Source organism: Lemur catta, chromosome 11 (genome assembly GCF_020740605.2).
Source record: "Lemur catta isolate mLemCat1 chromosome 11, mLemCat1.pri, whole genome shotgun sequence".
NCBI classification, from domain to species: Eukaryota; Metazoa; Chordata; class Mammalia; order Primates; family Lemuridae; genus Lemur; species Lemur catta.
In genome coordinates, this window is record NC_059138.1 from 93,676,586 (window position 1) to 93,703,161 (window position 26,576).

At 52.6% G+C, this 26,576-nt stretch overlaps 1 protein-coding gene across 12 annotated transcripts in view; it reads right to left on the minus strand.

Annotated features, from left to right (window-relative positions):
• Positions 1-1,726: 1,726 nt before the first annotated feature.
• The window catches only part of COBL (cordon-bleu WH2 repeat protein), a 283,679-nt gene continuing 258,829 nt past the window's right edge, over positions 1,727-26,576 (minus strand). For 11 of the 12 annotated variants that reach the window (XM_045564748.1, XM_045564745.1, XM_045564737.1 and 8 more), the window contains 5 exons: positions 22,892-22,989; positions 19,825-21,683; positions 18,826-18,945; positions 17,411-17,674; positions 1,727-3,048 (listed from right to left, as the gene is read on the minus strand). In XM_045564748.1, the coding sequence (XP_045420704.1) occupies positions 3,031-3,048; positions 17,411-17,674; positions 18,826-18,945; positions 19,825-21,683; positions 22,892-22,989 (2,359 nt within the window). In that variant the 3' untranslated portion in view covers positions 1,727-3,030. Of the gene's footprint in view, positions 3,049-17,410; positions 17,675-18,825; positions 18,946-18,968; positions 19,064-19,824; positions 21,684-22,891; positions 22,990-26,576 lie in introns of those variants that run through there. The other variant, XM_045564749.1, reaches the window with a different exon arrangement.

Below are 26,576 nucleotides of genomic sequence, written 5' to 3' on the forward strand. Positions count from 1 at the left end.
TGTCGGCACAGAAGGGGCAGTCTGAGACTATATGGAGATGCCCAGAGTGGGCCATTATGGTGCCAACATTGAAGAGGCCAGTGACATTTTCAGGCAGATTGCAAAGGGACCTGCCCTGTTTAGACTGAGGAGGGAGAGCCGGACGGGGTCCTGTGTTAGGGCCATAAGCAGGTCTCAGAAGCCAGAGTCCTCAGGGAAGGTTCTCGACGGCTTTCACTGGAAACCACCCCGGCAGGAGCCCTGACAAGACCCGCAGGGGCTCCTACTGGGTGCAACGTATGATACAGAGGCAGAGAGAAAACACGAGAAGCCCCAGGCTAGGCGCAAGGGAGCCCCTGCTCCAGCCACTGTCCTTGCTCCCGAGGGCGCCGTCCTTTTGCTGGAGCCACCTCGTCTGGACCAGGCAGTAAGGGACACCTCGGAACTCACCACCTGGGCCGCCCCCGGGGAGTGGGAGAGGATGGTCGTCATAGCGACGCTGGGCTAACGGGTGGGACCCTAGACCTGGGAAGTTCCGTCAGACCTGCTCCCGCCCCAGGCTCCTGTGAGCCCAGAGGGAAGTGCGCGGGGACAGAGGCGGGTGTGCGGGTGCGCGTGGAGGGAGGGCGGGGGTCGGGGCTGGACTGCGCAGGGCGCACACGCGGGCCGCGACTTGAGGACAGGGCTGGGTCCTGGTGGGGCTGGCATTTCAGGCAGGGCAAATGCCCGAGTGTGAGGGGCACACAGGAGCCCTCGGGTGCATTCGGCGAGGCTCAGGTAGGGGCGGCCCGGGTCCAGGCCCGAGGTGGGTGGGGGCGGGCGCGGGGGCACACGTAGGCCCCTTGGGGTCTTGCGAGCCGGGGGCTTCAGGTCGCCGCCACTGAATGCTCGGTGTCCTCGGCCTTCAGTTTGCTCATCTGGAAGACGGTGCCTCAGTACTACTTGGGTTTGCTGAGAAGAGAAACCGAGAATAATCACGAAAGACCTCTGCAAAAAGGCTAAAGCATAATCCAGGAGGCTGTGATTACCCCATATTCCCCATCTCAAAGCCTAGCTCTTTTGCACAGCTTTAGATGCAGAATGTAACACAATTTCAACCAAGAACAAATTCATCCTAAAGTCGGTCCCTTCCCTAGGAGCAAAATGAGCTAGGGGGAGTGGGGAGGGGGCACCCTGTCCCCCTGAGGCCCACTTAAGGGCCCTTCCTGTCTGCCACCCTCTTGGTCTGGCTAGGAGCAAGGCTGCTCTGAGAAGGGGGCCACCACGCCATCTGCGAAGACCAGGGGCGAAGCCAGGGGAAATGTCCTCTGCACGATCTCCCATTCTTCCACCACAGCCTCCTTCTTGTTCCTCCAACAAGCCAGGCAAAACTCTGCCCCAGGGCCTTTGCACTTGCTCTGCTCTGTGCCAGTGACGCATCCACCTAAGGTGTGCGCCCTCCCTCCCTGTGGGGTTTCAGTCAAATGTCACCTCATGGAAGCCTTTCCTCCTCACCCTGTTTGACTCTTCCGTGTCCTTTTCCTGATGAGTTTTCTCCTTTGCACTTAGCAGCATCTAAATATTCTCAACGTTTTGCTTACATGTCTTGTTTATGGTCTGTCTCCTCTGGGTAACGTAAATGCTGTGAGGGTGGAGATTCTGCTGTTTTGTTTTCTGTCGTGTGTGACCCGGTGAGGGAGTGTAGCAGGCAGCCCACGTGAGAGGTGGGGCATCCAAACAACTTGCAGTACGAAATTCACACAACAGCTAGGATTTGATTTCCTTTTATTTGTGGCACGAAGAGACAAATAACAGACCACTGTGATTAGGAGCGATTGGCTGGTAGCTCTTGCCTCACTGAGGGGGTTTAGCAACGTCTGTCAGAGAGCAGAACGGACTGTCCAGTCCACCGATGCCCGGATCCGAGACAGCTGTCACGGAAGATGATCCCGCTGTCTTTGGTTTACACTAAGAGATTTTACTCCACGAACTCCTCTTGATTTGTATTACTCTCTTCAAGAGTTTTTTCAATATAACAAAATGTTTTAGAGATATATATGAAAAATTAATGCCGTAGTTAAACTTCATCATAAATATTGGTGGCGGAGCACCACGTGCCGGGAGAGGGCAGGCTGATGAACTGTTGAGCAAAAGCGTCGCAACTGAACCGAACTGAACCGTTCGGCACAGCTTTGAGCGGAGCTCTGTGGTGTGTTGGGGCCCACAGCCCTGCTCCCGGGCCCCTGCGGGTGGCAGGAGGTTCCCAGAGATGTCAGCGGGCTCCGCACGCAGGTCCCTCGGGGAGGCCTGCCCTACTTCACAGCCCGCGGGGGAACAGCTGTCCAGGTGTCACCAGCGGCCACCAGCGTCATGCTGATCTCAGCCACCTGCCACCTTTGGAGGACTTAGAAATGCCCTGGCCACACAATTAGGTATGATTGTTTTATAGGTGGCAATAGTTGATTTTCAAATGCTTAGTTGGTCAGATCATGGTCCGCAACCTTCTGTGAGGTGTTAGCCCCAAATATTTAAGGAAGAAGAATCTAGTAGTTTTATTACCTGACAAAGTCACCTTTGAAAAGCCCCCGACTCTTTATCTTACTACCAAAACACATAGCATCATGTAGCATATAACATTCAGATTGTTTCAGTTGATTTATATATATTTTTTCTAGAATTCAAAGATTCTAAACCAGCAAATGGTTTTAACCATCTCTATGTGGTAAAAGTCTCAAAGGCCCCAGATCAGTCTAAGGCATGATTCTCTTTTCACTTTGCCCATAAATATAATTAAGTGCGAGTGCTGGGCTCCAGCATTTATTTTCCCATTAACCTGCCAACAATAATTTATTGGCAACCTAAAATATTCAGAGGCAAAACACATTTCCTTGGCACAGGAGCCGCGCAGCCAAGCAGCCTTTCCCCTCCCTTTGAACCATCGTACGTGAACATGCTGAAGATCAACTGCACGTGTTTTGGCCTGTAGACAAGAAACACCACATGTGATGTTCCTGGCCACGTGGGATCCTCGAGTGATGCTTGCGGGCGTCTCACAGGTGGGTTTCTGCCGACTCACACGAGCAAGGGCACCTGCGCGGAGAGAGACTCACAGTTACTCGGATCTGTGGACGAGCCAAGGGTGCGACCTCCAGGCACTAAGGAGCTCTGTGCACAGCCACCCTCGTAATAGTATTCCAGAAACACACAGACTTTTACACCGACACCCATCGCACTATAGCTCCAAGGAGTAATCTTTCTGAAACACAAATATGCTTAAAAGCTTTCAGTGACTTGTTACTGCATTAAGGAAAAAAAGTATGAACAATCGGAGCATCTACAGATACACCGGCAGGTCCCGCCACTCTCCCAGAGCCGTCCCGCCCTCCGGCTACCCTGGCTTGTGGCAGCGTCCCACAGGCTCGGCTCGCGCAGCTCAGTGGGGGTCCTCGAGGCAGGTATCCCGGGGGACTCACCACCACGTCCGGCACACAGAGCCTCCCGGACGCCGAGTGCGTGTGGCGGGAAGGGACAGTGCCAACTCCCAGTTCCTACTCTGTCGGGTGAGGAAGCGCGAGCCTCTACTGTTAGTTCAGACTTGCATCCTCCTCTGATAAACGGATTGTGGGATTTGGAAGGAAATATTCCGGTGCCTCTAAAGGCAAAAGTCAAACCACCTTTTTAAGAAAAGGGATAGATTCATGTGAAACGATGTAAAAAGAATGCTGGATTTCTCGCTGGTGTTTCGTTGAGTTCAACACATTCTAAATCGAGCTGTGCTGGGACTTGGGCATTGTGTCCACTTTTTCAGTGTGTGACCGAAGCCAATATCCATGGACACAAACAGATTTCTATGTGGACAGTACCCAGAATACTGCCTGCGTGCTCACCACGTGCCAGATGCCATCGCAAGCACGACACGAGTCTTAGCTCTTGAAACAGCAGCTCAACTGAGTAAGTGATGTATTATGGGTCTGCCTCTAATGTAAAGATGAAGAAACTGAGATTCAGGGAGGGTAACTTGCCCCAAACCAAATGCTAGTAAGTCTCAATCCCATGGGCCCACCCGAGCCTACAGCAGGGCCGCAGACCACGCGTCCAACATGCCTTCTGTGTTGACGAGGACCCCGGGCCCCCACCCCCCACCCCCAGCTCCCTCCATCTCCTTTTGATCCCAGGGGCCTCCGCATCTTGCTAGTCCTCCCTCCCTGGCAGCCTTTACAGTGACGCTTGAGAATGAGAGTCATGGTGACAGCCCTCATCACAGCTACGTCTCTGCGGCACTGTCTCTGTGCCGGGCAGTGCACACTGTCTCTCCGTGATCCCTGACAACAGTCCCGCAGGCAAGGGCATGAAGCCCCAAGCCCAGAGCAACGGGGAGGGGCCCGGCGCCCTTGGCCCTTTCTCCGATGCTGCCTGGGGGCCCCTCCCTCCGGGCTCCCCTCGTCCTGGGCTCCCCCGCCAGGGCCGCAGGACCACCGTGCAGACGCGGAGGCTCCGCTCTTGCTCGGTCCACTCAGCCGGTGTTCCCTTCAGGACCTGCTTTAACTTGCGGAGTGCTGTGGTCGGAATGTTTGTGTGCTCCCCAAACCCTGACGCTGAAACCCTAACCTGGTGTTAGGAGGTGGGGCCTTGGGAGGTGACTAGGTCATGAGGGCTCCGCCCCTGAGACGGGGTTAGTGCCCTATCGATGTGGCCCGGGGAGCTTGTCTGCCCTTCGGCCATGTGAGGACGCAGCGAGAAGATGCCGTCTACAGGGAGGCAGCCCTCACAGACACCGAGTCTGCCTGGTGACCGAGAAAGGCTCGGTCCCGGACTTCAGCCCCCAGGACTGTGAGAGGTGAGTGCTGTTTCTAAGCCCCAGTGGGATTCTGTTACAGCAGCCCGAGCGGGCCGGGGCCGGGGCCGGGGCCGGGGCCACCAGCTTGGCCTGCAGCCCAGCGCTTCCTCTCCTGCAGGCCCATCAGTTCGTGCGGAGGGACAGACTTCAGGGCTGGGGCACAGGACTCCGAATGAAGGCCAGGCGTGGTCCCTGCCCTCCTGAGTGGCACTGCAATGGGAGACGCGTGCAAGTCAGGAAGCCCGTGGGGACGGGGGCCATGGCCAGGCAGGCAGAGGCTGTGAGGGACGCTCAGTGGAGCCGATGTCCCACACTCGGGTTGGGAGAGCACTTCCTGGAGGAACGACACTTACTAGGGGGCCTGGGAGACAGACAAATGTGCACTGAGCTGGGAGCATTGCTGGCGAAAGAGAAAACGTGCAAAGGCCTGAGATGCAGAAGAATGGGGACATTTTGATCGAAAGATTGAGAATTCGCAGAACGTGCAACTTCGAGGAGGGGCAGGGTCGGAGAGGCAGAGGAGATCTGGCTGTGCCGGCCTCGCAGACCCTGCTGGGGAACCTGCACTCTGTTCTGGGGCCAGAGAGCCACTGGAGGTAGGGGAGGGGCTGGCCACGTTTGGCAGTGGCTGAGTGGGGACGTGGGGACAAGACGGGGCAGGGGCTCCCGCTGGGGAGCTGTGGCAGCAGCCCAGGCTGGGGGTGAATCGGCAGCACCAGTGGGAGCGGAGCAGACCAGGGGAGGGAGGTTTGGGGGCACCGTGACCAGCACTGACCCTGTGCCAGCAGAAGGAGGTGCTCGATGGGTGTGTGGCCCGAGGGAGGAGGACAGCAGTGGCCGTTACAGAGAAGTTAAGCACAGGTGAGAAGTGGGGCTTGAGGGGTTGAGGGAGACGCCTTTGCTCGGCATCCACCAAGCTCGAGCCTGTGGAGCTCCCATGACTGCTGGGCAGGCTGAAGACCTGCATCTGAAGCACAGGATGACGCGGGCAGAGGTGTGGCGCTTGGGGCCATAGGCATCTGGGTGGTGACAGAGCCACAGAGGAAGATGGGTCTGCCGGGAGAGGAGAGGCCACAGGACTAACCACAGAGGACCCAGCGAGGGGACAGGTGAGAGTCAGCGACCCAAAGGAGTGTGGGGACCTGGCCCCTCGGGGAGGCGGGGGGAGGCTCGTGCTCACCGGGAAGGCAGGGGGTGCAGGTCAGCGAGGCTGAGACCAAGGAGTGTCCCAAAAGTTGGGAAACAAATTTATCTCTAAGGAGTATGTTAGTTATATTTTCAAGTCAGTTTCCTCTAACTTCAAAACAATGGTTTTAATTGTTAATCCAACAAAAGCACAAAAAATTCATTAAAGAATGTCTAAAACATCAAGAAATAGGGAAAATCATGTATCTGTAGGTTGAACAAAAACACATTGTGCCTATCATTTGAAAATGCCACTAGCATACTACCAAAAATAAGTTTATCCTGTGTGTCCTGATATTTGAAAACCTGTAGAATAAAGGCTAAGAGGCCCAAGGAGGGTGTGGCCTGTGGGTGTGGGAGGAAGCAGCGGGCGGGGGACGTGGGGACAGCACGTGGGCACTGCAGCCGGAGGCTGATACCGTGGAGAGCGCAGTGCGGGTAGTTGTGGGCTTGGGGTATCCAGGAGGAGGGAGGGATTGCAAAAGAGTTAGAGCCACTGCTGTTGTTTTCAGTGTAGTTGACATATGATAAACTGTACATATGGTGTAAAATTTGATGTTTTTATATCTGTACACAGCCATGAAACCACCACCACCACCACAACCACGCTAATGAACATCTTATCACTCCCACGAGATTCTTCATCACGCTTTATAATCCCACCTTCCTCCTCCTCCAGTCCCCAGACAACCACTGATTATCTATCACTAGAGATCAGTTTGCATTTTCTAGAATTTTATATAAATGAACAATACAGTATATACTCTTGTTGGTCTGGCCTTTTTCACTCAGCATAATTATTTTAAAATTCATCTATGCTGTTGCACATATAAACATTCTTTTCCTTGTACGGGTATACTGCAATTTGTGTGTTCATTCTTCTGGTGATGAGCTTATGGTTGTTTTCAATTCAGGGGCAATTACAAATAAAACTGCTATGAACGTTGTATGTGAATACAAGTCTTTGCGTGGACATACAATTTCATTTCTCTTGGGTAAATACCAAAGACTGGAATGGCTGGATCACATGATGGTTGTAGTTCTAACTTTTTAGGAATCTGTTGAACTGTTTTCCAAAATGGTTGTGCCATTCTACATTCCCAGTTTAGGAGAGTTCCAGTTGCTCCAGATCCTTGTCAACACTCTGCATTGTCATTTTTAATACAACTTTAGCCATGTTAGTAGCTATGTAGTGATAGCTCATTGTGGCTTTAATTTCCTTTTCCACAGCGACTACAGATGTTGAGCATCTTCTCCTGTGCTTATTTGCATCTGTTTGTCTTCTTGGATGAAGTGTCTATGTGAATCTTTTTGCCTACTGTGTTGGGTTGTTTGTTTGCTTATTATGGAGTTTTGAGCGTTCTTTATGAATGGTGAATACAGGCCTTTTATCAGATATATGCTTTGTCAATATGTAGTTGTAGTGCTGATTTGAATAAACTCCGGTTTATTAACTTGTCTTTTTATGGATTGTGCTTTTGGTATTAAATCTAAGAAATTTTTGCCAGAGCCAAGGTCACAAGGATTTTCTCCTTTTCCTATTTTTTTCTTCTAGAAATTTTACAGTTTTAGGTTCTACATTTAGATCTATGATTAATTTTGGGCTATGTGGTATGACATATGGATCAAAGTTAATTATTGTTCATATGGATATACAATAGTTGTGGTGCCATTTATTGAAAAAAACTGACTCTCTTCTACTGAATTGCCTCTGTCCCTTTGTCAAAAGTCAGTTACCTGTATATGTGGGTCTATTTCTGGACTCTCTAACTTCTTCCACTGGTATATTTATCTGGCTTGATGTTAATACTACATTGTCTTAATTACCATAGTGTTATCATAAGTAATAAAATCAGGAAGCAATAGTTCACCAACTTAGCTCTTCTTTTTCAAAGTAGTTTCAGCTATCCTAGGCCCCTTGCATCGCTATATGAATTTTAGAAACAACTTGTCAATTTCTACAAAAAAGCCAGCTGCTATATTGATTGGGATTACACTGAGTTCATAGTTCAATTTGGGGAAAATAGACATCTTAACAATATCAAGTTTTTAAAACAAGTTGTATGGAGATATATATATATATATATCTCCATTTATTTAGGTCTTTTAAGAAATTATCTCAGCAATGCTTTGTGGTCTTGCATATCTTTGGTCAAATTTATTCTTAAGTAATTAATATTTTGATGCCCTTTAAAATTATATTAAAAATTAATTTGATTGTTTACTACTAGTAATTAGAAATACAACTGTATTTGTAATGCTGCTATATCCTGCAACCTTGCCAAAATCACTTATTAAATTTGGAATCTGTTTTGTAGATTGCAATGGGTTTTCCTCATGCACAAAATCATTATGGTCTGTAAATAGTTTTATTTAGTCTTTTTATCCAATCTGGATGCCCACCTACCTTCCCTCCCTCCCTCCCTCCTTCCTTCCTTCTTTTCCTCCCTCCCTCCCTTCCTTCCTTTTTTTTTTTTTGTTTGTTTTTTGACTGGTTGCAATGGCTAGAATTTACTGTACAGTGTTGAATAAAAGCAGTGACAACAGATATTCTTGCTTCATTTTTGATCTGGGGGAAAGTATTCACTTTTCCACACTAGTGATGATGTTAGCTGTCTGTTTTTCATTGATGCTTTTTATTGGTTTGAAGAAGTTTCTTTCTTTTCCTGCTTTACAGAGATTTTTTTGATCAGAGATGGATATTGGATATTGTCAAACATCTTTAATACGTCTATTGGGATGACCGTATGTTTTTTCTTTCTTAGTTTGTTAATATGGGGAATTAATTACTTTTAAATATTAACCCAACCTTGCATTGTTGGGATAAACCCCTCCTGGTCATATGTATTACCCTTTTCATATACTATTAGATTCAATTCACTAAATTTCTATTTCTATTTCCATATCTATGTTCATGAGGAATATCGGTTTATAGTTTTCTTTCCAGTAATGTCTTTGGCTTGAGTATCAGGGTCATGATGGCCCTGTGGAATGAGCTGGGAAGTCCTCTCCACTCCTCAATTCTCTGGGTGAGTTTAAGCAGCTGCTTGGTGAATATGACACATTTGGTAGGCTCCTCCTCAGTGACCCCACCAGGGTCTGGTCAAAGAAGAAGCTGTTGGGTTAATTGGTTTTTCCTTTTTTATTTCATTGATTTCTGCTCTCACATTTATTGTTTTCTCCTGTTTACTACAGATTTTATTTTTGCTCTTCTTATTTTAGTTTCTTAAGGTGGAAGTGAGGTAATTCATTTGAGACCTTTCTTCTTTTCTATGTGGTTCTACAGGGTTCTCCCCTAGGTATTGCTTTGGTGGTATCACACACATTTTATGTTGTATTAAAATATATATTCAGTTCAAAATGTTTTCTAATTTCCGTCTGATTTTTTCTTTGACCCATGTGTTATTTTGAACTATATCATTTCACTTTCCAATACTTGGGGATTTTTCCAGAGATCATTTTTTTACTGATTTCTAATTTGATCTAGTTGTGGTCATAGAATATACTTTGTATTATATGGATCCCTTAAATGTTATATTAATTGTTTTGATATCCTCAACTGGCAAGTTTAACATCTCTGTCCATTGTGGGGCAGTTTTGATTGATTTATTTTTAACCTATAATGTTTCATATTGTCCTCCCTCTTTGCTTCCTGATAATTTGATTGGATGTCAGATATTGTCAATTTTACCTTGTTGGGTGCTGGATATTTCTGTATTCCTATGCATATTCTCGAGCTTTGCCCTGGGATGCAGTTCTGTGGAAACAGTTTGATCCTTTCCGGTGCTGCTTTTAAGATGTGTTGGGCAGCCTGAGAGCCTTGTGTTAACCGAGACTACCTGTCGTCCACTGCTAAGGCCAGACCTGTCTGAATACTCTACCCAGTGCCCAGAAGGTAGGATGTTTTCTAGTCTGGCTGTGGAACAGCCACTGCTCTTGGCTTGTGTGAGCCCTAGCTGCTTCTCCACCCAACCCTACTGGGTGGTTCTATTCCCAGCCTGCCTGCCATGTGCTAGTCAGGACTCCACTGAATACTCCAGAGGATTCTCTTCAGTCTCTGGCATCCTGTCCCTGAGCTCCAACGTCTGCTCTGCAGACTTCAGCTGTCTTGGTCCCCCAGACTGTCTGCTCTGCTCCTCAGCCCAGGAGAGCTGCGGGCTCGGGGTTCCCTCTGCCTGCACCACGGCCTGGCAACGCTTCTGCCTGACCCTTTGCTTCCTCTCTCAGGGATCATTTTGGCCAGAAGCATAAGTTCACAGGGATTCTTTTTAAGCAGGTGAAAAGTGAACATATTTAAAAAGCTTTGATTTGTTCCTTCTTTTCCTTTTGCACTGTCAGTGGTGTCAATCGGTCCGTGTCCACTGCTCAGGGCTAGCGGAGTTTCTCCTAACTCTCCCTCTCTCCCCAGACTCTCCCTTCTCCAACCACCCCACCCGCAGCAGGGCCAGATAGTGCAGGCAGCCACAGATCAGCCCAGCACATGTGTGTGTACATACATGTATGTGTATGTACACATACCCCTATATCCTGAGGATTGGAAATTCTATATAATTATTTCTGTTTCCATTTTATTTTCCCCTAATACTTGTCCAAGAGCAAACTCAAGCTCATTGGGGGTGAGGCTTGTTAAAATGGGTTCTGAACTCATCAAATGGTATCTTTGGGATATATGAATCTCACTATATATAAATTTATCTCAAAAGCAACTATAAAAATTTTAAACTCTAGCAATATGTACACTAAATTGTTTAGGAGTGAAGTGCACCAGTGTCTGCAATTACTCCAAATGCGTAAGAAACAAAGCTGTGTGTGGGCGGGCAGATGTGTGGGCAGTCGGACGGACGTGCGATCAAACCCATGGAGCAGACGTTATTATACACTCTCGCTGCCTACCCTTTTCAATAACTTTGAAATTTTCCTAACAAAATGATGGAAAAAAAGTCCTTCATTAAACAATGACAAAATGGGTTTTATTGTTAAACTGAATTCATCCAAGTCAGAGCGAGAGAGGGCTGTGAGGCCCAGCTGGGCTTCCTAGCAAGCCCTTCCTCTGGCTTTGGATTTCTGACAAAAGGAACCACAAATCTCCCCGGATTTCAAACAAGGACGTGCAGAGCAGTTACGAGCACACGCTGTGGCATGTGGATCTGCCTCCTGGCTGGGTGGATCGTGGAGAGCTGCTTCCCCTCCCCCTACTTCCTTCTCTGGGAAATGGGCACAGCAGTGACCACACTGTTTCCAAGGGTGCAGCTGGGGACACCTCTGGGCGGGCTCAGCAGGGAGGGGGTGCGTGCAGGGCACCTCCCCACATGCCACGCGGTTTCACTGGGCTCAGCCAGTGGCTGGGCTTGACGACTGTGTGGGGCTATGACAGAGGCGTGGGGACGAAGGTTTGGGGACGGGCATCCCTAGCTCCCCGAAGGCTGCTATGCACGGCTGGGGCAAAGCCCTCGGGGCACTCGGGGATCAGCGGGAGTGTGGGCTGGCGGGGAGGTCAAAGGCTAGATGGCGAATAAGGGAGGGGCGGAGCATTCTCTGCCCTCACAGCAGTGACCCTGCTGAGGACTGGCCTGGCAACCGGGGGTCCCCCGTGCTGCCGCACATCTGGGTCAGCGCCTGTGCTGAACACCTGGAAGGCACGCTCACCACCACTAACACCCATGGGACGGCTGCATCCAGGTTGGGAAAGGTCTCGGTAAATTAAGAAAGAGGGGAAAGGAACACTCCTGAAATTGGGTATAAAAAAGGAAATTGCAAAAGGATAGCACTGGAAAGATCCGGCCAGGCAATGACTCAACAAAAAGAGCCTGGTGATATTGCCACTGCAGCACACTCCGATCCTGACAACCGGTGATGTCAAGCCCAGCTGAAGCCACACTGGGAATGCCTGATGTCTAGCCTGAGGAAAGGGACAGTCTGCTGCAAGTGCCTGCCTCCGTGACCGGTAGACCAGGACAGGTGTGACCCAGCAGGTTTTGCAAGGAGGAGGGAGGGTGGGTACCTGTCCACGGAGGACATGCTGCAGGACACAGCTCGGAAGGGCAGCATGAGGCTCCCTGGCATCCCAAAGGTTTCAGGCTTCCTAAAAGATCCTCTTTTTGTTTTGGTTGGACAAAAAGAAAAAGCAAAGAAGGAACAAGGCTTGCAGTTTAAGGCCAACACAGAAAGCTGTAAAAATGTTCAAGTTTTATTTTGCTTCCTTGCCTGCCAAGAAAAATAATCTTTATATGGATAAAGGTAAAATGTGCAGTGGTGATAGGGAAATGGTGTTGGGGGAAGTAAAGAAATTGTATGAAAGCAGCAGGATTCTCTATTTAAGTTCCCGTCTTCCAGCCTGGACGGATTTGATCCCCGGCACTGACGAACTCACAGGAGCCAGCTCGGCAGAATGGGCACAGGGCCCGTGGGGGAAGCCTGGAGAGCTACAGAATCCATCTTATTTTCCAAAAGGAAAACGGGGTGGGTTTTTCCCACGTGAAGTGGATTCCTGGCAAGATTTTATAACGACTGTGAAATAGATGCGGCACGTGCACGTGGACCCTGAGGCACCAAGGTGCGCCAGGCGGGCGGGGCGTGGGGCGCACAGGGCAGGGGTTTGCAGGCGCCCTGGCTCTTCCCCCATCTCTCTTCTTCCAATAAACAGCCACCGAGTGCCCACTCTGTGCCAGGAGCTACGTAAGGTGCTGGCGATGTGACGGGCAAGACCCGCGACCTTGAGGTGCGGCAGGGAGGCAGGCACGGAGCAAGGCCGCACCCCGCGCCGGAGGGATCAGAGCTGCAGTCTGCATGACCAAGGGAAAACTGCGTGACGCTGGAACAAGGGAAGCTAGTCTGGTGTGGGGACTGAGGGAGGCTTTCTGAGGACATGAGGCTAATACAGGAACGCGAAGGACACTGGGAACCAGCGGGTCAAATGTGGGCAGAGTGTCTGTGAAGGCCCTGGAGTGGTCATGGCAGTAGGTGGCCTGTCATGACAGGCTTCCCCGTCCCACTTGCAGAAAAGATAGGTGGCTTGGGAGGGCTGTAAGGGGCAGAACGGTCCCATGCCGAGAGTGAGGAAAGGCAGACGGACCCTGTGCCTGGAGACTGTTCCGGTTTACTCAGAGCACACCAAAGGGCTGTGCGTGAGCAACTGGAACCCGACTGATGCGATGGGACCTGTGACTAGTCCACAGCTGGGGACACTCGGCTTAGAAGGAAGGAGCTCTGTCGTGTCATTTCCTTTCCTGGCTTGGGGCATCCGCACACCATCATGTGTCTGACCTTTCCCAAGGCCGTGTGCCATGATGCCCACTGTCAGCACAGGTAACGCCCGGAAGGGCCCAGACGGGGCTGGAACTCGGCTTGATGGGTGGCCGGGGCAGTGGCAGTGCCTGGCAAGGGCGGGACAAGTCATGTATGATGTCTGTGCCCCACTTTCCCTCCAAGTGGGAGCTACAGCCTTTCCTCCCAGGATGCCGCTGGAGCAGACGCCTGCTCCGTTGCCCCCCTGGGAGAGAGCGACCTCACAGGGGGAAAGGGTCTCGGGGGTCATCACGGCCCTAACTTCTGGAAAGTTCCTGAGCTCAACAGCAAACTCTGTACTCTCCCCCGCCCCAGCCCTCTGGCCGAGAGCTCCTGAGGGCACAGAGGGGCTTCGTTCGTCCTTCTGTTGTGAGCAGCTCCTAAGCGCCGGACCGGGCCAGTTCTCTGGAAGTGCCGGTGGGAGGAAGCCCTGGGGATGGGAACGTCTTAAATGCAGACACAGATGAAGAGGGTGTTTGGTGCACATCCCAGGCCTTTCAAATCATGCATTTAAAGCAGATCAAGCAAGGCCGTCAGTGCACACAGCTCCACCTGCAATGTGACTGCAGGACGGAGGGGCAGGAAGAGCTGAGTGGGGCGTGAGTCTGATCACTGCCTCCAGGGAGAGCGGCGTTCACTGAAGCAGGGGGGGCGGACACAGCAGAGCTGCAAACGCTCTTTTGGAGATGAGGGAAAACACACAGAGCTAGAAGTTTCTCTGACAGCCACAAACACAGAGGCAGAGATGCTATTTGATTCACACTGTGAAGGTAAATGTAATTTGAATTGCCTTGAAAAATGGCAAAGTTGCTGTTAAGGTAATTATTCTTTCTACATCAAATGCACCCTTTTGTATTTCATCACAGGCAGCGTCACTGACAAGGTGACATGTGTGTGTCACAGGCCCCGGTCTGCCTGCGACTGTCCTGCTTGTCATCACTGGAACCCTACATCCTGGAAAACCTTCCCAGAATGGCTGGGCTGCTCAGGGAGGGGCGGCCTGCAGACCCCCGGCCGCAGCCCCCACGGCGCCCCCAGGACGTGTCCCCAGCTGTGTTTGCTCCTGGCCCTGCTACCACCAGAGAGACCAGGGAAACTTCACCTGCTGAGCGTCTGCACAGAATCCAGCCCGCACTGTGTGGATCCCGGAGCCCCTACATCTACCGCATTTTCCTCGAGGTTAGCATAGCTTTAAAAGTCCAAAAGGGGAAAGGAAGATAAAGAAATAATAAGAGGCAAAGTTCAAATAGATTGATGTTCAAATGCTATAAAATATGCCCACGTTTATTTGCCACAAAGACAACATAAACCTCCACGGTCCATGCATAGCAGAAAAGTGCCATCTAACTGTGCTGGTTAGAGAAATTATAATGTATTGCCTGAATTGCAAAGGTGTCCCCTGATGCCACAGGCACTGCTCAACCCAAATGAGCAGACCGGGAAAGCCACTAGGAAATGCCATCGGGTCAACACCTCCAAGAGAATGACTCGTCGGTCCCAGGTGAGGCCGCACTGGCCCAGCTGCACCTGGGCGTCCCTGAGAGGCTGCACAGAGGCTGCGTGGGCTCGGTGGACCATCGACCCCTGGCCTCCTGGTCTCGCCTCTCCAGTGGGTTTCACGTGCTCTGTGGCAAAGCACGCAGGCTGAGGAGAGGCTCCGGGGCCACCCGCCACAGCAGCAGTGAGGGTTACGGGAATGTCGGGCTCACCCTTGTAACTCGGGGCCCAGACTTTGGCCGAGGACCATCCTGTTAATGGTTTGGGGCACCAAACCCTCAGAAAGGCCACACAAATACTAGCTGCCTAGACCTTTCCAGGGTGGACAAGGCAGGTCACGATACTTACACTAATCCAAAAACCATCGAAACTTGGGCTTTTGAATGCCATTTGAAGTGGCTGGCAGAAAGCTGAGACTGTTAGAAACGAGCCCGGGCTCCTGCCCCAGCCGGCACCGTGTGGCCGTGGTGACCTTCGCTCCAAGCACGTGCAGGTCTCGGGCACGTCCTTCGCCGTCAGCACCGCGTGTGCTGCCCCGCCGGGCCCGGGCCCGTCTCCCTGCTACCCTGCACCTCTCTCCCCCTCCTTCCCCACAGCACAGCTTCCCCCCCCCCCCGGACCCTTCCCAGACGGATTTATTCCCTCCGGAAGGCAGAGGACGGCATTCCCAGAGGAAGCCTCAGTCTGAAGCGCGTAGCCACCACTTGCAGCTGCGTGGCCTGGAGCAGGCCCTCAGCCCCGCGAGGCGAAGCGGGGAGAAGACAAAGATCCACGAGATGACAAACATAAAGCAACGCGGACGGCGTGGGCGCAGCCTTCACGTGGCTGCACTCCGAGTCCGAAACACAGCAGCAGCTCAGCGAGAGGTAAGTATCTCAGACCCGCACGGGAAGCCGGTGAACATTTGAAAACCGCAGATGTGTAGGCCCAGACCCTGCAAACTCTGCGTCAGGACGTCCATGTCCCGGGAGAGTTTCAGAGACTCGGAAATGTGTGCCGGGGAGCCGCGCCGGAGCGTCCCCGCTGACCCCAGCCGCGCCGCCTCGGCTGCTCCAGGAAGGCTTCGGGCCAGCAGCCCTTGAAGCCCGCGGCTGCCCTGTGTGTGCGCGGAGGGGACGCCGGCTCTGGGCTCACACGTCCCTGCGCTCACTTCAGGACCCTTCGTCAGCCATGCACCCCGATTTCCCCATTCCCCTCACTCTGCCTCAGGACATACATTCATCAACACTTAAATTCCATATCAATAAAAAAGCATAAAGAAAGCCCAAAAGGCCTCAATGAATTTTAACTGTCTGCCCCCCTGGAGACAGCATGAAACTCGCAGCTTTCCCCTCCCCATGGTTAAGGACGGGCATTTCCCCATCGAGGCAGGGCTGGCACCCTCACCAGGTGACGTCCCAGGTCCCTGCTCAGGGCCACAAGTACACCGCTGTGCACACTTTTGCCCCACACCAAGACAAGTTCTGGGGGCTGACCCGAGAGCTGTCACAAATGGCCCTGGGGGAGCTTGGGAAGCCACCGAGTCAGTGGGCATTTGGGCTGTTCTCACACAGGGTAACGAACCTGGGACCCCTGGCTGCCCCAGGGACCCACTCACCGAGGGGCCGCCTTTCACAGCCGCTCTGCTGTGGGCGTGGGGCCGCCTCCCTCCCACAGGGGCCAGCAGCCCACATGACAGTGGCCCGGCACCACCTCCCGGGTTCCCCGCTCTCCACACAGCACGGGCTCACTAGCTGGCAATGGGTATTCCCTGTGCCCAAACTGAGTCCTGACCGTGTGTGACCAAAGCCAAGCGACTCAGCTCCTCAGAGCCTTGTTCGCTTTATGTATGACATGAGGATAATCGTTAGTACTGACCTCTTAGGTACAGGTGAAAACATACACTAGGATCCGGAAACAATCTCTCAGAAAACACAACTTATGCCCAGTCTCCCCGTTATTAGCACAAGTCCCCAAACCCACCAGGAACGTGCAGAGATAGAGGGTCAGTCACTCCACGGAGTCGCGCTGAGTTGACACAGGTCTCAGAAGCCACCTGGCCCCGGCATCCCTTCAATCTGGGGATCCCCCTGCAGGAGCCACAGAGCCCACACCTTCAGGGACCAGGTGGGCAACGTCGTGCAGACCCGCGGAGCACCACGCAGAGAGAAAGACCAGAGAGCCAGAAAGTGCCTGCTCTGTCCAAAGGACTCGAGGTTCAGTGTCGAACACCGTGCTGGTGTGCACGCTCGCACGCGTGGGCCATGCGTGAAAAAGAAACACGCAAGCCGCAGCTCCGTGCGGGCTGAGGGCCTTGAGTTTCCCGCGATGGACGGCTCCTCCACGCTGGCCCTGGGTTAGCCCACCGTGGGTTAGGGTGGGAATGCCCTGGGGGTCAGAAGTGCAGTGCACACTCTCCCTCTGTGACTCAGGAGCTGAGGACCGGGGAAGGCACCCACTGCGCAGGAGGCTGTCACCTGTGGACGGGAGCTTGCGCCTGCCCCTGTCCTCAGTACGTGGGAGGGACACAGTGACGTCAGCTCTCCCCCGACATCTGCCAGTGCCCTGCTCCTGCCCACAGGCGGGCGTGTTCCTGGATCTGAGCTCCGCAGTCTGGGGCACCCACACCCACCGGCACCCACCCAGACGCGCTCACGCAGTCCCCGTCACCTTTCTCAATCTCGCGGCCCCTGTGCCAGAGCGGATGGCATCCATCAAGGCTTGCCTCGCGTCCACCGGGTCGCCGAGGGTGCCCGTGCTGAGCCTGGAAGCCGTCCTTGGCGTGGAGAGAGCCTGGGAGGCCGGAGGGGGTGGGGGCGGCACGGCCGGTGGGGGCGGAAGGCCAAGGTCTTGCTGCTGAGGCCCTTCCGAGCCCCGTGCAGACAGCGTGGCATCTCGGAAACTCTGCAGCTCCTCAGAGGCAAAGGACGACACCTGGCAATGAGAGGATCAAGTGGCTGCCATAGTGTGAACACGCCCATCTCCCAAAACTCACCTCTGAAATCCTGACGCCCAAGGTGGTGGCATTAGGAGATGACCTCGGCAGGTGATTAGGTCATGAGGGTGGAGCCCTCGTGAGTGGGATTAGTGCCCTTACAAAAAATAAAATAAAATAAAGGCCCCAGAGAGCTCCCTTGTCCCGTCCACCATGTGAGGACACAGAGAGAAGGTACCGTCTATGAACCGGAATTGGGCTTTCATGAGATACCAGATCTGCTGGTGCCTTGATCTGCTTCCAGCCTCCAGAACGGTTAGGAATAAATCTATGTTCTTTATAAGCCACCCAGTGGATAGGATTCTGTCACAGCAGCCCAAAAGACTAAGACGGTGACAATGTCCCCAAAGGTTCTCTCTGCCAAGGCAGCACACAGCCCATTATCTTACCCTTGGACAGGAAACTGTTCTTTTGCAACAAGCCGGGGAAGTTAGTCTGCTCCGTGGCTGAGAGATCTGCCCCTGCACTCTGTCGGCAGCCAAGCCCCGATCACGGGGACCAGAATTTGGCAGCCCCGCCTTACTGAGAAACTCTCTGATCTTGTAACTTTTCTAGGCATGTGAAGATAGAAATAGAACCTGGACGCACAAATTTGACCAACTGCTGAGGAACGTACAAGCCATGTTCCTCCATTTCTGTGCATGGAAGCTACAGATGACACCATTCTGCCTCTAAGCTCAGTCCATGTTGGCTCCTGGGGTTGTGCGGAAACCAGGACGGCACCCCGGCAGGAACTTTACTCCAGGAAGTGTGCAGTGGCTAACGTCCCCTCGCCGGCCACCCGAGCCTGGAACCGCGCTGGTGTCTGAGGGAATCTGGAGGGGCTCTCAGTTCCAGGTGCAGGAAGGAGTGACACCTTCCGCACAGCACGGAAGAGGGACTGGCACTCTCACTTCTCCCTGGCAGGGGCTGCCCCAGCCTCTCGGAGTGAGGCACCTGCCCCGCAGTGCCAACGTTCCGGGCGGGTTGGACGGCCACGCCGAAGACGGTTCACCATCCACTCAGAGTAACAGAACTACCCACCCAGGTCCCCGGGGAGAAGAGGCTGGGGACTGACCGCCTGGTGCCATGGGGGAATTCCTCTTCTTACCTTCTTCAGGCTGCAGGCCCCACTGTGGCCGCGGATGGCCGCGAGCAGCGCGGATCGCTCACTCTCTGCCTCCGTGTGGGACGGTGTCCGCGGCCCTCCCTCCACGGCCTGGTCTGCAGTCTAGAATAGGAGTAGCGCCAAGACATTCCACTCAGAGGACGGAAGGGCTAACTGTAAGGCAGCTCAGAAGAAAAGCAGCTCGTGCCAGTCGAGGCCTACAGGATCAGCTTTACAGTCCCTGCCCAGGGTCAGAGGTGTGCGTGAGACCCAAGGCGCGTGTGGGGTAGTGTCAGACAACTGCCTCTCAGTGCCGGACCTTTCCTACTATTCGTCTTCGCTACCCAGGGCTGACATGTGCACTTAAGTCTTTCACACTTGGACGGGAATCTGGGGTCCCCATTAACTAGTGTGTGACCTTGGACAAAGTTGCTTAGCCTCCTGTGCCTCAGTTTCCCCACCTGCAAAATGGAGGATCTGCTCATTATCAGCATTGGTGTAGCAATTTAAATGAGATAATGTTTATGATGTGTTAAATGGGCAAGAAGTTGTCATAAAATTGTTCTTGTGTTACTGAGGAATGACAGGATACTGCTGCCACGAATGCTCACACCTAGGGGAGTGGCCCTGCCTGTACTTTTCACTTGCCCACCCTTTCTCCGGGACCAGCTCACGGGCGGGCCCACACCCTGGCCTCTCCACTCCTCCGGCCCAGTGGATGGGCGGTATTGGCTGACATCTTTCCCACGGGGCTGTCAGGGGCCTGAGTTCAGCGTGGATAACCCTAAAACCCATCACATTTTGTCTCTTTAGTGATTCTAGTCAAATATTCTGGAGGGAGAGAGACAGAAGTTCTAGGTAAAATGAGACCTGTGTTAAACCTTGTTATCCTGCCCTGTCTCTCTGCAGCAATCCTGTTCTGAGACCAGAGCGCCGGAGTGGACGAGTGTGCAAGGTCTGATCAGACCCCCTGTAACCGTGCCCTAAAGGCACGGTACTCACCTTGCGAAGCTTGCCCTTCCCTCCCGCGGAGTGGATGGCTTCCATCAGCGCGCTGTGCAGGGACGTGTCCTTTGGGACTGGCCTCTGGACAACAGGTCTGAATTTTTTCTTTGGCCCAAAAATGCTGGATGGCAAAGCACTATCTGTTTCATGCACATCTGTAGAGGACAAACTGGGCTTTTCCTCTCTCTCTAGGATAATGAAGCTGCTAGTGCCGGGCCCTCCGGGAGCACGCGGAGGCTTGCCGCTGGCCGGGGCCCACGCGGAGCCATTCACCAGCGCCCCGCCAGGGCTCCGAGCATCTGCTAAGTGCGAGGGGGGCGGGTCTGTCCTGTCCAGGGTGCATCTGGGGTCAGAGGCTGAGCTGGGCTCCTGGTTCCTCGCGCTGTGCTTTCCACGGAAACCACAGCTCTGTCCCACAGAAACATGATCCCGCTGGGAAGCCTGGACTAGTGGGAAACTGGAGCTTTTGTGGACACCAGCGGGACAGTCCTGAGTAGAGAGCTTTCCACACGGGCCACCGACCTCCCCTCTAGGACGGGCGCCCACTGCCGACTCTTCCCCATGGTTGCTGGGAAGGGTGACGTGGGGCCGCTGAGCTCCGTCTGCATGTCTGCGCGTCTCCGAGCGTAGGCTGGGGGTCGCGCCACCTTCCCCAGGGAGAGGCTGTCCGGTCGGCGCTGGCGTTCTGCCCGTATAACCCTTCCCAGCATGACCGTGCTGCCCCGCCGCGGTGGCGTGGACTTTTGGGGGTCCTATCCTCTTGGCAATGGCAGAGGCCACATACTGGCTGGACGTCCTTCTATGAGGCTTGAGAAATGAGACTTCTGTGGCGAGCGCTGCGGGCGCTTTCACGGGACCAGTGACAGCCGCGGGCGGCCGGCTTCTCCCCTCTTCTGGGAGACTCCCGTCCTCTTGGCGGGCAGGCTGCCGCGGGGGCGACATTGGTCTGGGGTCTGCATGGGGTCTGCTCTCTGGACGCTGTGCCTTGGCTGGCGCGGCCGCGGCGGCCCTGCTGGCTGGGTGTCTTCCCACAGAGTTGCATCTCCAGAACTCTTTGACTTTTCCGATGGGCTGAGTTTCTCCCTCCAGAAGGGACGGCTGCAGGGCTATGGTCCTGCTGCTGCCGGCATGGGGACTCACCAGGTTCCCCAGCTCGTCAATCTTGATGGCGCCCATGGAGAGGGACACGTTCCTGTCGTAACACCTCATCTCTGACTTTGGAGGAACAATTTTGTATGTCGTGAGGCCGTACTTAAGGCCGTAACTGCCCCCTGGGTTCTGGCCTCGCTGATGCCATGACGGTGGTGCCGCGACAGCACTTCTGTCCCTGTCCCCCTTCTCACTCACTGGCCCGGCACCGGCCTTCTCCACGGCCCGCGTCTTCTCCCTGTAAGCACAGCCGCCACAGGTCTCGTCTTCCTCCTTGGCACGTGGGTCATCGGCGCGAAGACTCGAAGCAAAAGAAGTCACCTTGGGCCCCACTTCAATTGAGTCCCCAACTTTCTGGGAGTTGGATGAGGCCGAATGGATTCCTCTCCCGGCGTCCCGGGCAGGAGGGTGCCGGGTGGGCACTTCCTCCCTCACCGTCCCGCGGCGCTCGCTGTGCGCAGCCTGAAGTGGCGCCAGGAAGGCTGTCTTGCCGGCAGCGTCCTCCATGTCAAAGGAGCCAGCATTGTTGTTTCTGTTGGAAAACGACCCCAAATCCACAGGATCGTCTGAAACCTCCCCTATGAACGTCACCGGGATGGCGTCCGCATCGCTTGGGGGGAGCACGGCGTCCGGCGGGCAGCGGCTGGATGAGCCAGGCGTGGAGCTGGTGAGAGAGCTGGTGTCTGTGTCGTAGCTCTCGTCCATGCCTGCAAGAAGGACAAACGCGAGTCACAGACTGGCACCGCTTGTGCGGCTCTCACGCCAGTTACTCAGAGCAATCGCAGCCATGGCTTGGATTTCCCTGAGGGCGCTCTGGAGTAAGTGATTTACAGACATTCTGGAATGCTGTTTTGGTTTGTAATCTACACAGCATGCCTGGGGCCAGGATCTCAACTGCCATTACTCGGCACAAGAACTCTCTGCAGATCCGTGATGTGGCAAGGTAAAGCATTCAGTTATGACATTTTGCCAACGTCTTCCACTTATGAAATGGATTTCTGGATCCTGGCCTCTGGAAAACTGTCTCCACACAGGAACACGACAGTGAATGTTGGGGTCTGACCTGGGGATTGTTGTGTCCACCAGAAGCACAACAAAACACGCAGCACCCCTTCCCTAGCTCTGACACCTGTGGGGACACACGGCGGAGTCTGGAGCAGCTCGGAACTGCCGGGGCCCTGCCAGCCCGACTGCGGGACGGGCCTGTGCTCAGGGCTGGGGGACGCAGGACGGCTGAGCCAGATTTCTCAGGTCTGTCAACTGCGTACTCTGAGGACAGGAAACTGAGAAGTGGTCAGATAAAACCATCGATCACTTTTGTAGTCTGTTTGCCTCTTCTTTTTGTTTTGTTTTAGGCCATGACAAATATCTAATTTCTAGTTTACTTTTAATATGTGCCTTGGAGAAAATAACATAGCTCCTTTGTTTGAAACATTCCCTGGTTTACTGAAACTTTTTGCACGTGCTTTGGCCTTATAGTACTATTTCCTCGGCATGTATCAACAGACTAGCAGTGCCGCCAGGTGCTCCACTACACGTGAGCTCACTGTGGTTACAGCTGTGTATTTCCCACGGAGAGAGAGGCCACATGTTAGCAAGTGGAGTGAACAGTCTCAGCAAGGGAACCTGTTTCTCTTTGTGCCATCCTTTCTCTTTCTTTAATGAGTATGGAGTGCTTTGTAATGTGCAAACTTAGGGTCACTCAGAGCACACGGTCAGCAGCCATTTGCGTGTTTCCAGACGAAAAGCCGCAGGGAACAGTGCTCACCTGGGCGCTCGGCCCGCAAATCCAGGCCTCCAAACCGAGCTGCGTTTCCCTCTGAGACCGTTCCTCACGTGCTCACACACACACGGACGCTTCGGCATCTACCGTCAGGCAGCACAACCACCAAGCAGTGGATCGGGTGGTCCTTACCTCCCAGGTCTTCATCCAGTCCTGCCAGGGTTTCATGGAACTGTCCAGCAATGACCAGGTCTTCGTCATCCTTTGGGACTGTGGAAGTCTTTTCAGTTCTAGGGAAAACCAAAGAGAAAGGAAGAACACTCATTTCTCTTATCATTGATTTAATGCTCTCACTTCCAGAAACATCTGAGGGTGGGAAGGCTCATATTCGAATTCAAGCCGTCACACACTCACCGGACTACTGCTGTCCTCAGAACTACTGAGACAGCGTGTGTGTGTGTGTGTGTGTCCACGTGTGTGCATGTATGTGGGGGTATGTATGTGTGGTATGTGCATGCATATAGTGTGTGTGGCCCCAAAGTGTTAGTAACACCCAACCACACAGCTCTCATTCACTCTGAAGATCGAAGTTTTAATTCCACTGTACAAAGACAAGTTTATGAGAAAACAGGAGCTGCTTGCAAGTCTGTGCCGCACTACAGCAGTCACCTGTACCGGCACCTGGCAAGAAGGAGCGAGGCCACGCAGAGGCCAAGCCCACAGGCGTGCACGCGGCCAGAGCCTGGCGCACCCCACCCCAGACAGTGCACAGCCAGCTGCTCCTGAGCACGTGGGGCGTTGTCATGCAGGCATGCAGGGCTGCCTGGGGGAGTGTCCCCAGAAGTTTTGCCAGCTTTATAAGCTCAGGCTTCCTTCTGTGCCCACCCTAGTGGCGACCCACCCTGCTAGATTCAGGAAAGGAGAGACATTTCACTCTCCTACAAAAAGGGCTTTTATAGATTCTCTAATATGTCCCTTTTCTATACCCTTACTTTGGCTTAATTCCTTCCCTAGGTGGGTGATGGAGGGGACAGGGCCTTGGGGGCCTGGTCGTGCCACCTGCAGAGCTGTGCTCCTGGGCTCCTTAACTGGGAACATAAAGACAGTGGGGATGGTGATGGCAAATGCTACGGCGACAGTGGCAGCGGTAACCGCCCCCATCTTAGCCTGCACACCGTGCCCAAGGCCACCTCTCGGACCCCACAGGAGGAAGCTCCTAGCAGCAGGGGCTCGCATGCCTTCCTGCCAGGCTCTGAACAGAGCTCTTTTGCACAAATGATCTTAATGTAACCCTCACAAGCAGTTTATCAGGTGGGTCGTGTTGCTATGGCCCTGTACAGAGAGGGAGCTGTGCACAGAGAGACTAACAGCTGCCTGGGGCGCACTGGCATCTGAACTCAGGTCTGCCGCTCCCAACCCAGGAAGGACCCACCACATCCGGGCCGAGGGGCACACGTGGCCCTTGAGCACAGGGCGTCCAGGAAGATGCCGACCCGCCTGGCCGGGAGAGCCGGATCTTGCCTAATTTGAGTCACAGGAACAATGGCATCTGTGAGACAACTGCTGCCAAAACAATTTGAAAATTGTCTTTGCAAGGGCTCTTGCCTCTATTTTCCTATTATGCAGAAAACACAGAGACATGTCTATGGCAATTGTCTATCTTCAGTGAAAGCTGAAGGTTTGTTTTCCACTGATTGTTAAAATTGAGGACCAATCTTCATCATTGCTAATCAGGCCCAGATAATGATGCATGAAATAAGCTTTGTACAATCCTCACGTAGCAAAGTTTTTATTCTGATAAATGAGTCTTTCTTACTTGGTGACTATGTCCATTTGGGAGCCAGGAAGTGGATTCCCGATTAGTGCCAGCTAATGTCCTCTGACAAGCCAGACAAAGGGGGCTGGCTGGAGATGTGTGTGCATGTGGACCAGTTAATAAGGACCACAAGAGGTGCACGACTGTCTTCTCTACTGCTTTTGCCACGGACTTTAATTATCTGAATGCACTTTGCTAAAGCTGTGCTTTCTCTTTCATGGAATGTGATGGTTTAAATAAATTTAAATTTAAATATTTAATAAAACAAATGGCAGAGAAAAAATGGAAGCTGCTATATAAAGTAACAATTTGAATTGGGAAACAGAGCACCCTTTAAATGCTTGCTCTTGTTTAGGGTGCTTAAAGCCCAAAGAAAATTACAAGCATACTTTTACTTCAAAGTATTTGCCTTTACTTCAAAGTACGCATGATCACATCACTCTATGAGACACTGAACAGAGCATCAATAAAAATTGAAAAAAAATTTAAGAGAAAATTTCCACTGATCCTACCATTTTGTAAATGTTAAAATAGCAAACAAGTAATTGCCCCAAGTTGATGAAGAGGAAATGAATTTGTGAATTTCCTGCTGGTTTTACCTGTAAAACAATGTGGAAACGTACATCAAGAAACAAACAAATAAAAGCCATTTTACTTTTGTAAGAGCTTTGGTCCATTAATCTCTCTTTTAATAATTTTCGTTTAGGAAATAGTCCAAAGGAAGGAAAAATATAAACACAACCATATGTTCATTATATTCATGGAAGGACTCTACAATGTCCAGAAGTAGGCAGAGTTACCTAAATTACCACATATAAATGTCAAAGAGCATTAAAATCAGTAAATATGATGCTCATGAAGTCTATGCAGAAACACAGATCGACGTTTAAGCCAGTGGGTTAGGTGAAGAAATCAACACACACACAGGGTGGCTATGGTGACATAAAAACAGCATGTGCCTGTGGACAAGGGAGCCAGAAATCCAAATAGGACGGTATGACTTACTGAGAAGAGTGAATCAGGGTGAATATTTTATCCTTTTTCTTTAGAATTGTGCTTGTTTTAGCATAAAACATCCTGGATAATAAAGTACCTTTTTAATGAGCACAATTTAAAAGAATATTTTTGTCATCTAGTTAGTAAGAATTCTTTTTTACAAAGGAGTTTGCATTTGTTTTACCCTGAGCACAGTATATGCTTCATGTTGTTACTGAGCGCCCCGTGCTCCGGTGTGTGGCCGTCAGCCAGGGAAACACAACCCAGAGCCCTTCACCACCTTCCTCCCACCCAAGCTGGGACCTCAGCTGCCCTGTGAAAGACTGCAGAGCCCAGCTCGCTTCGCCCTGCCCTCCAGCCCAAGCCGTCTTTCTGAGGTCTGGGACCCCACGTGTGGTCCCAGTCCCTCACACCTGTGTCCTCTTCTGTCCCCCAACCTCCGTTCCAGGCTCTGCTGGAACATCCCTTTCCCACATCTGCCCTGGCTTTGCTCCTGGCACTGCAGAGTGGGGCTGACTCCTTGGGGCTCTGCTTGCCCAGGAGGAAAGAGTGGACACGAGCTAGGAGCCCCCAGCCTTGGGCACACTGAGGAGTGACGGAGGGTCGGACCGTGGCAGCCCAGGTCCCTGTTTGGCATGGTGCATGAGGCCGCCAAGCCAAGCAGGCATCTCTGAGGGCAGGAAGAGGTGGGGCCTGTCAACCACTTCTGCAGCTTGTTCTTCTTTGATGGAACACGGGGGCTATTGTGTTCTGGGTCCTGAACGCCTGCATGAATGGATTATCTAGCAAAAGCCAAAGCCCATGGCAATGCATCGATTTTACTTTGCAATGTAAGCTACCAGCCAGGAGAGGGTTAGCGATACTTGCTTTCTTCCTCCCTAGCTTCCACCTGCTTCCCTCCAAAGGGTTGCTAATGGGTTATAGACATTCCTCTTTCTTTGCAAAACCACCAGATTTATGCACTTAGTCACTGGGCTGGGAGGACAGCTCCTTGTGGGCTTAGCAGGAGAGCCCTAGGTATGCGTCCCAGAAGAGTCAGCCGTGGGTAAGAAGCATCTGGCTCTG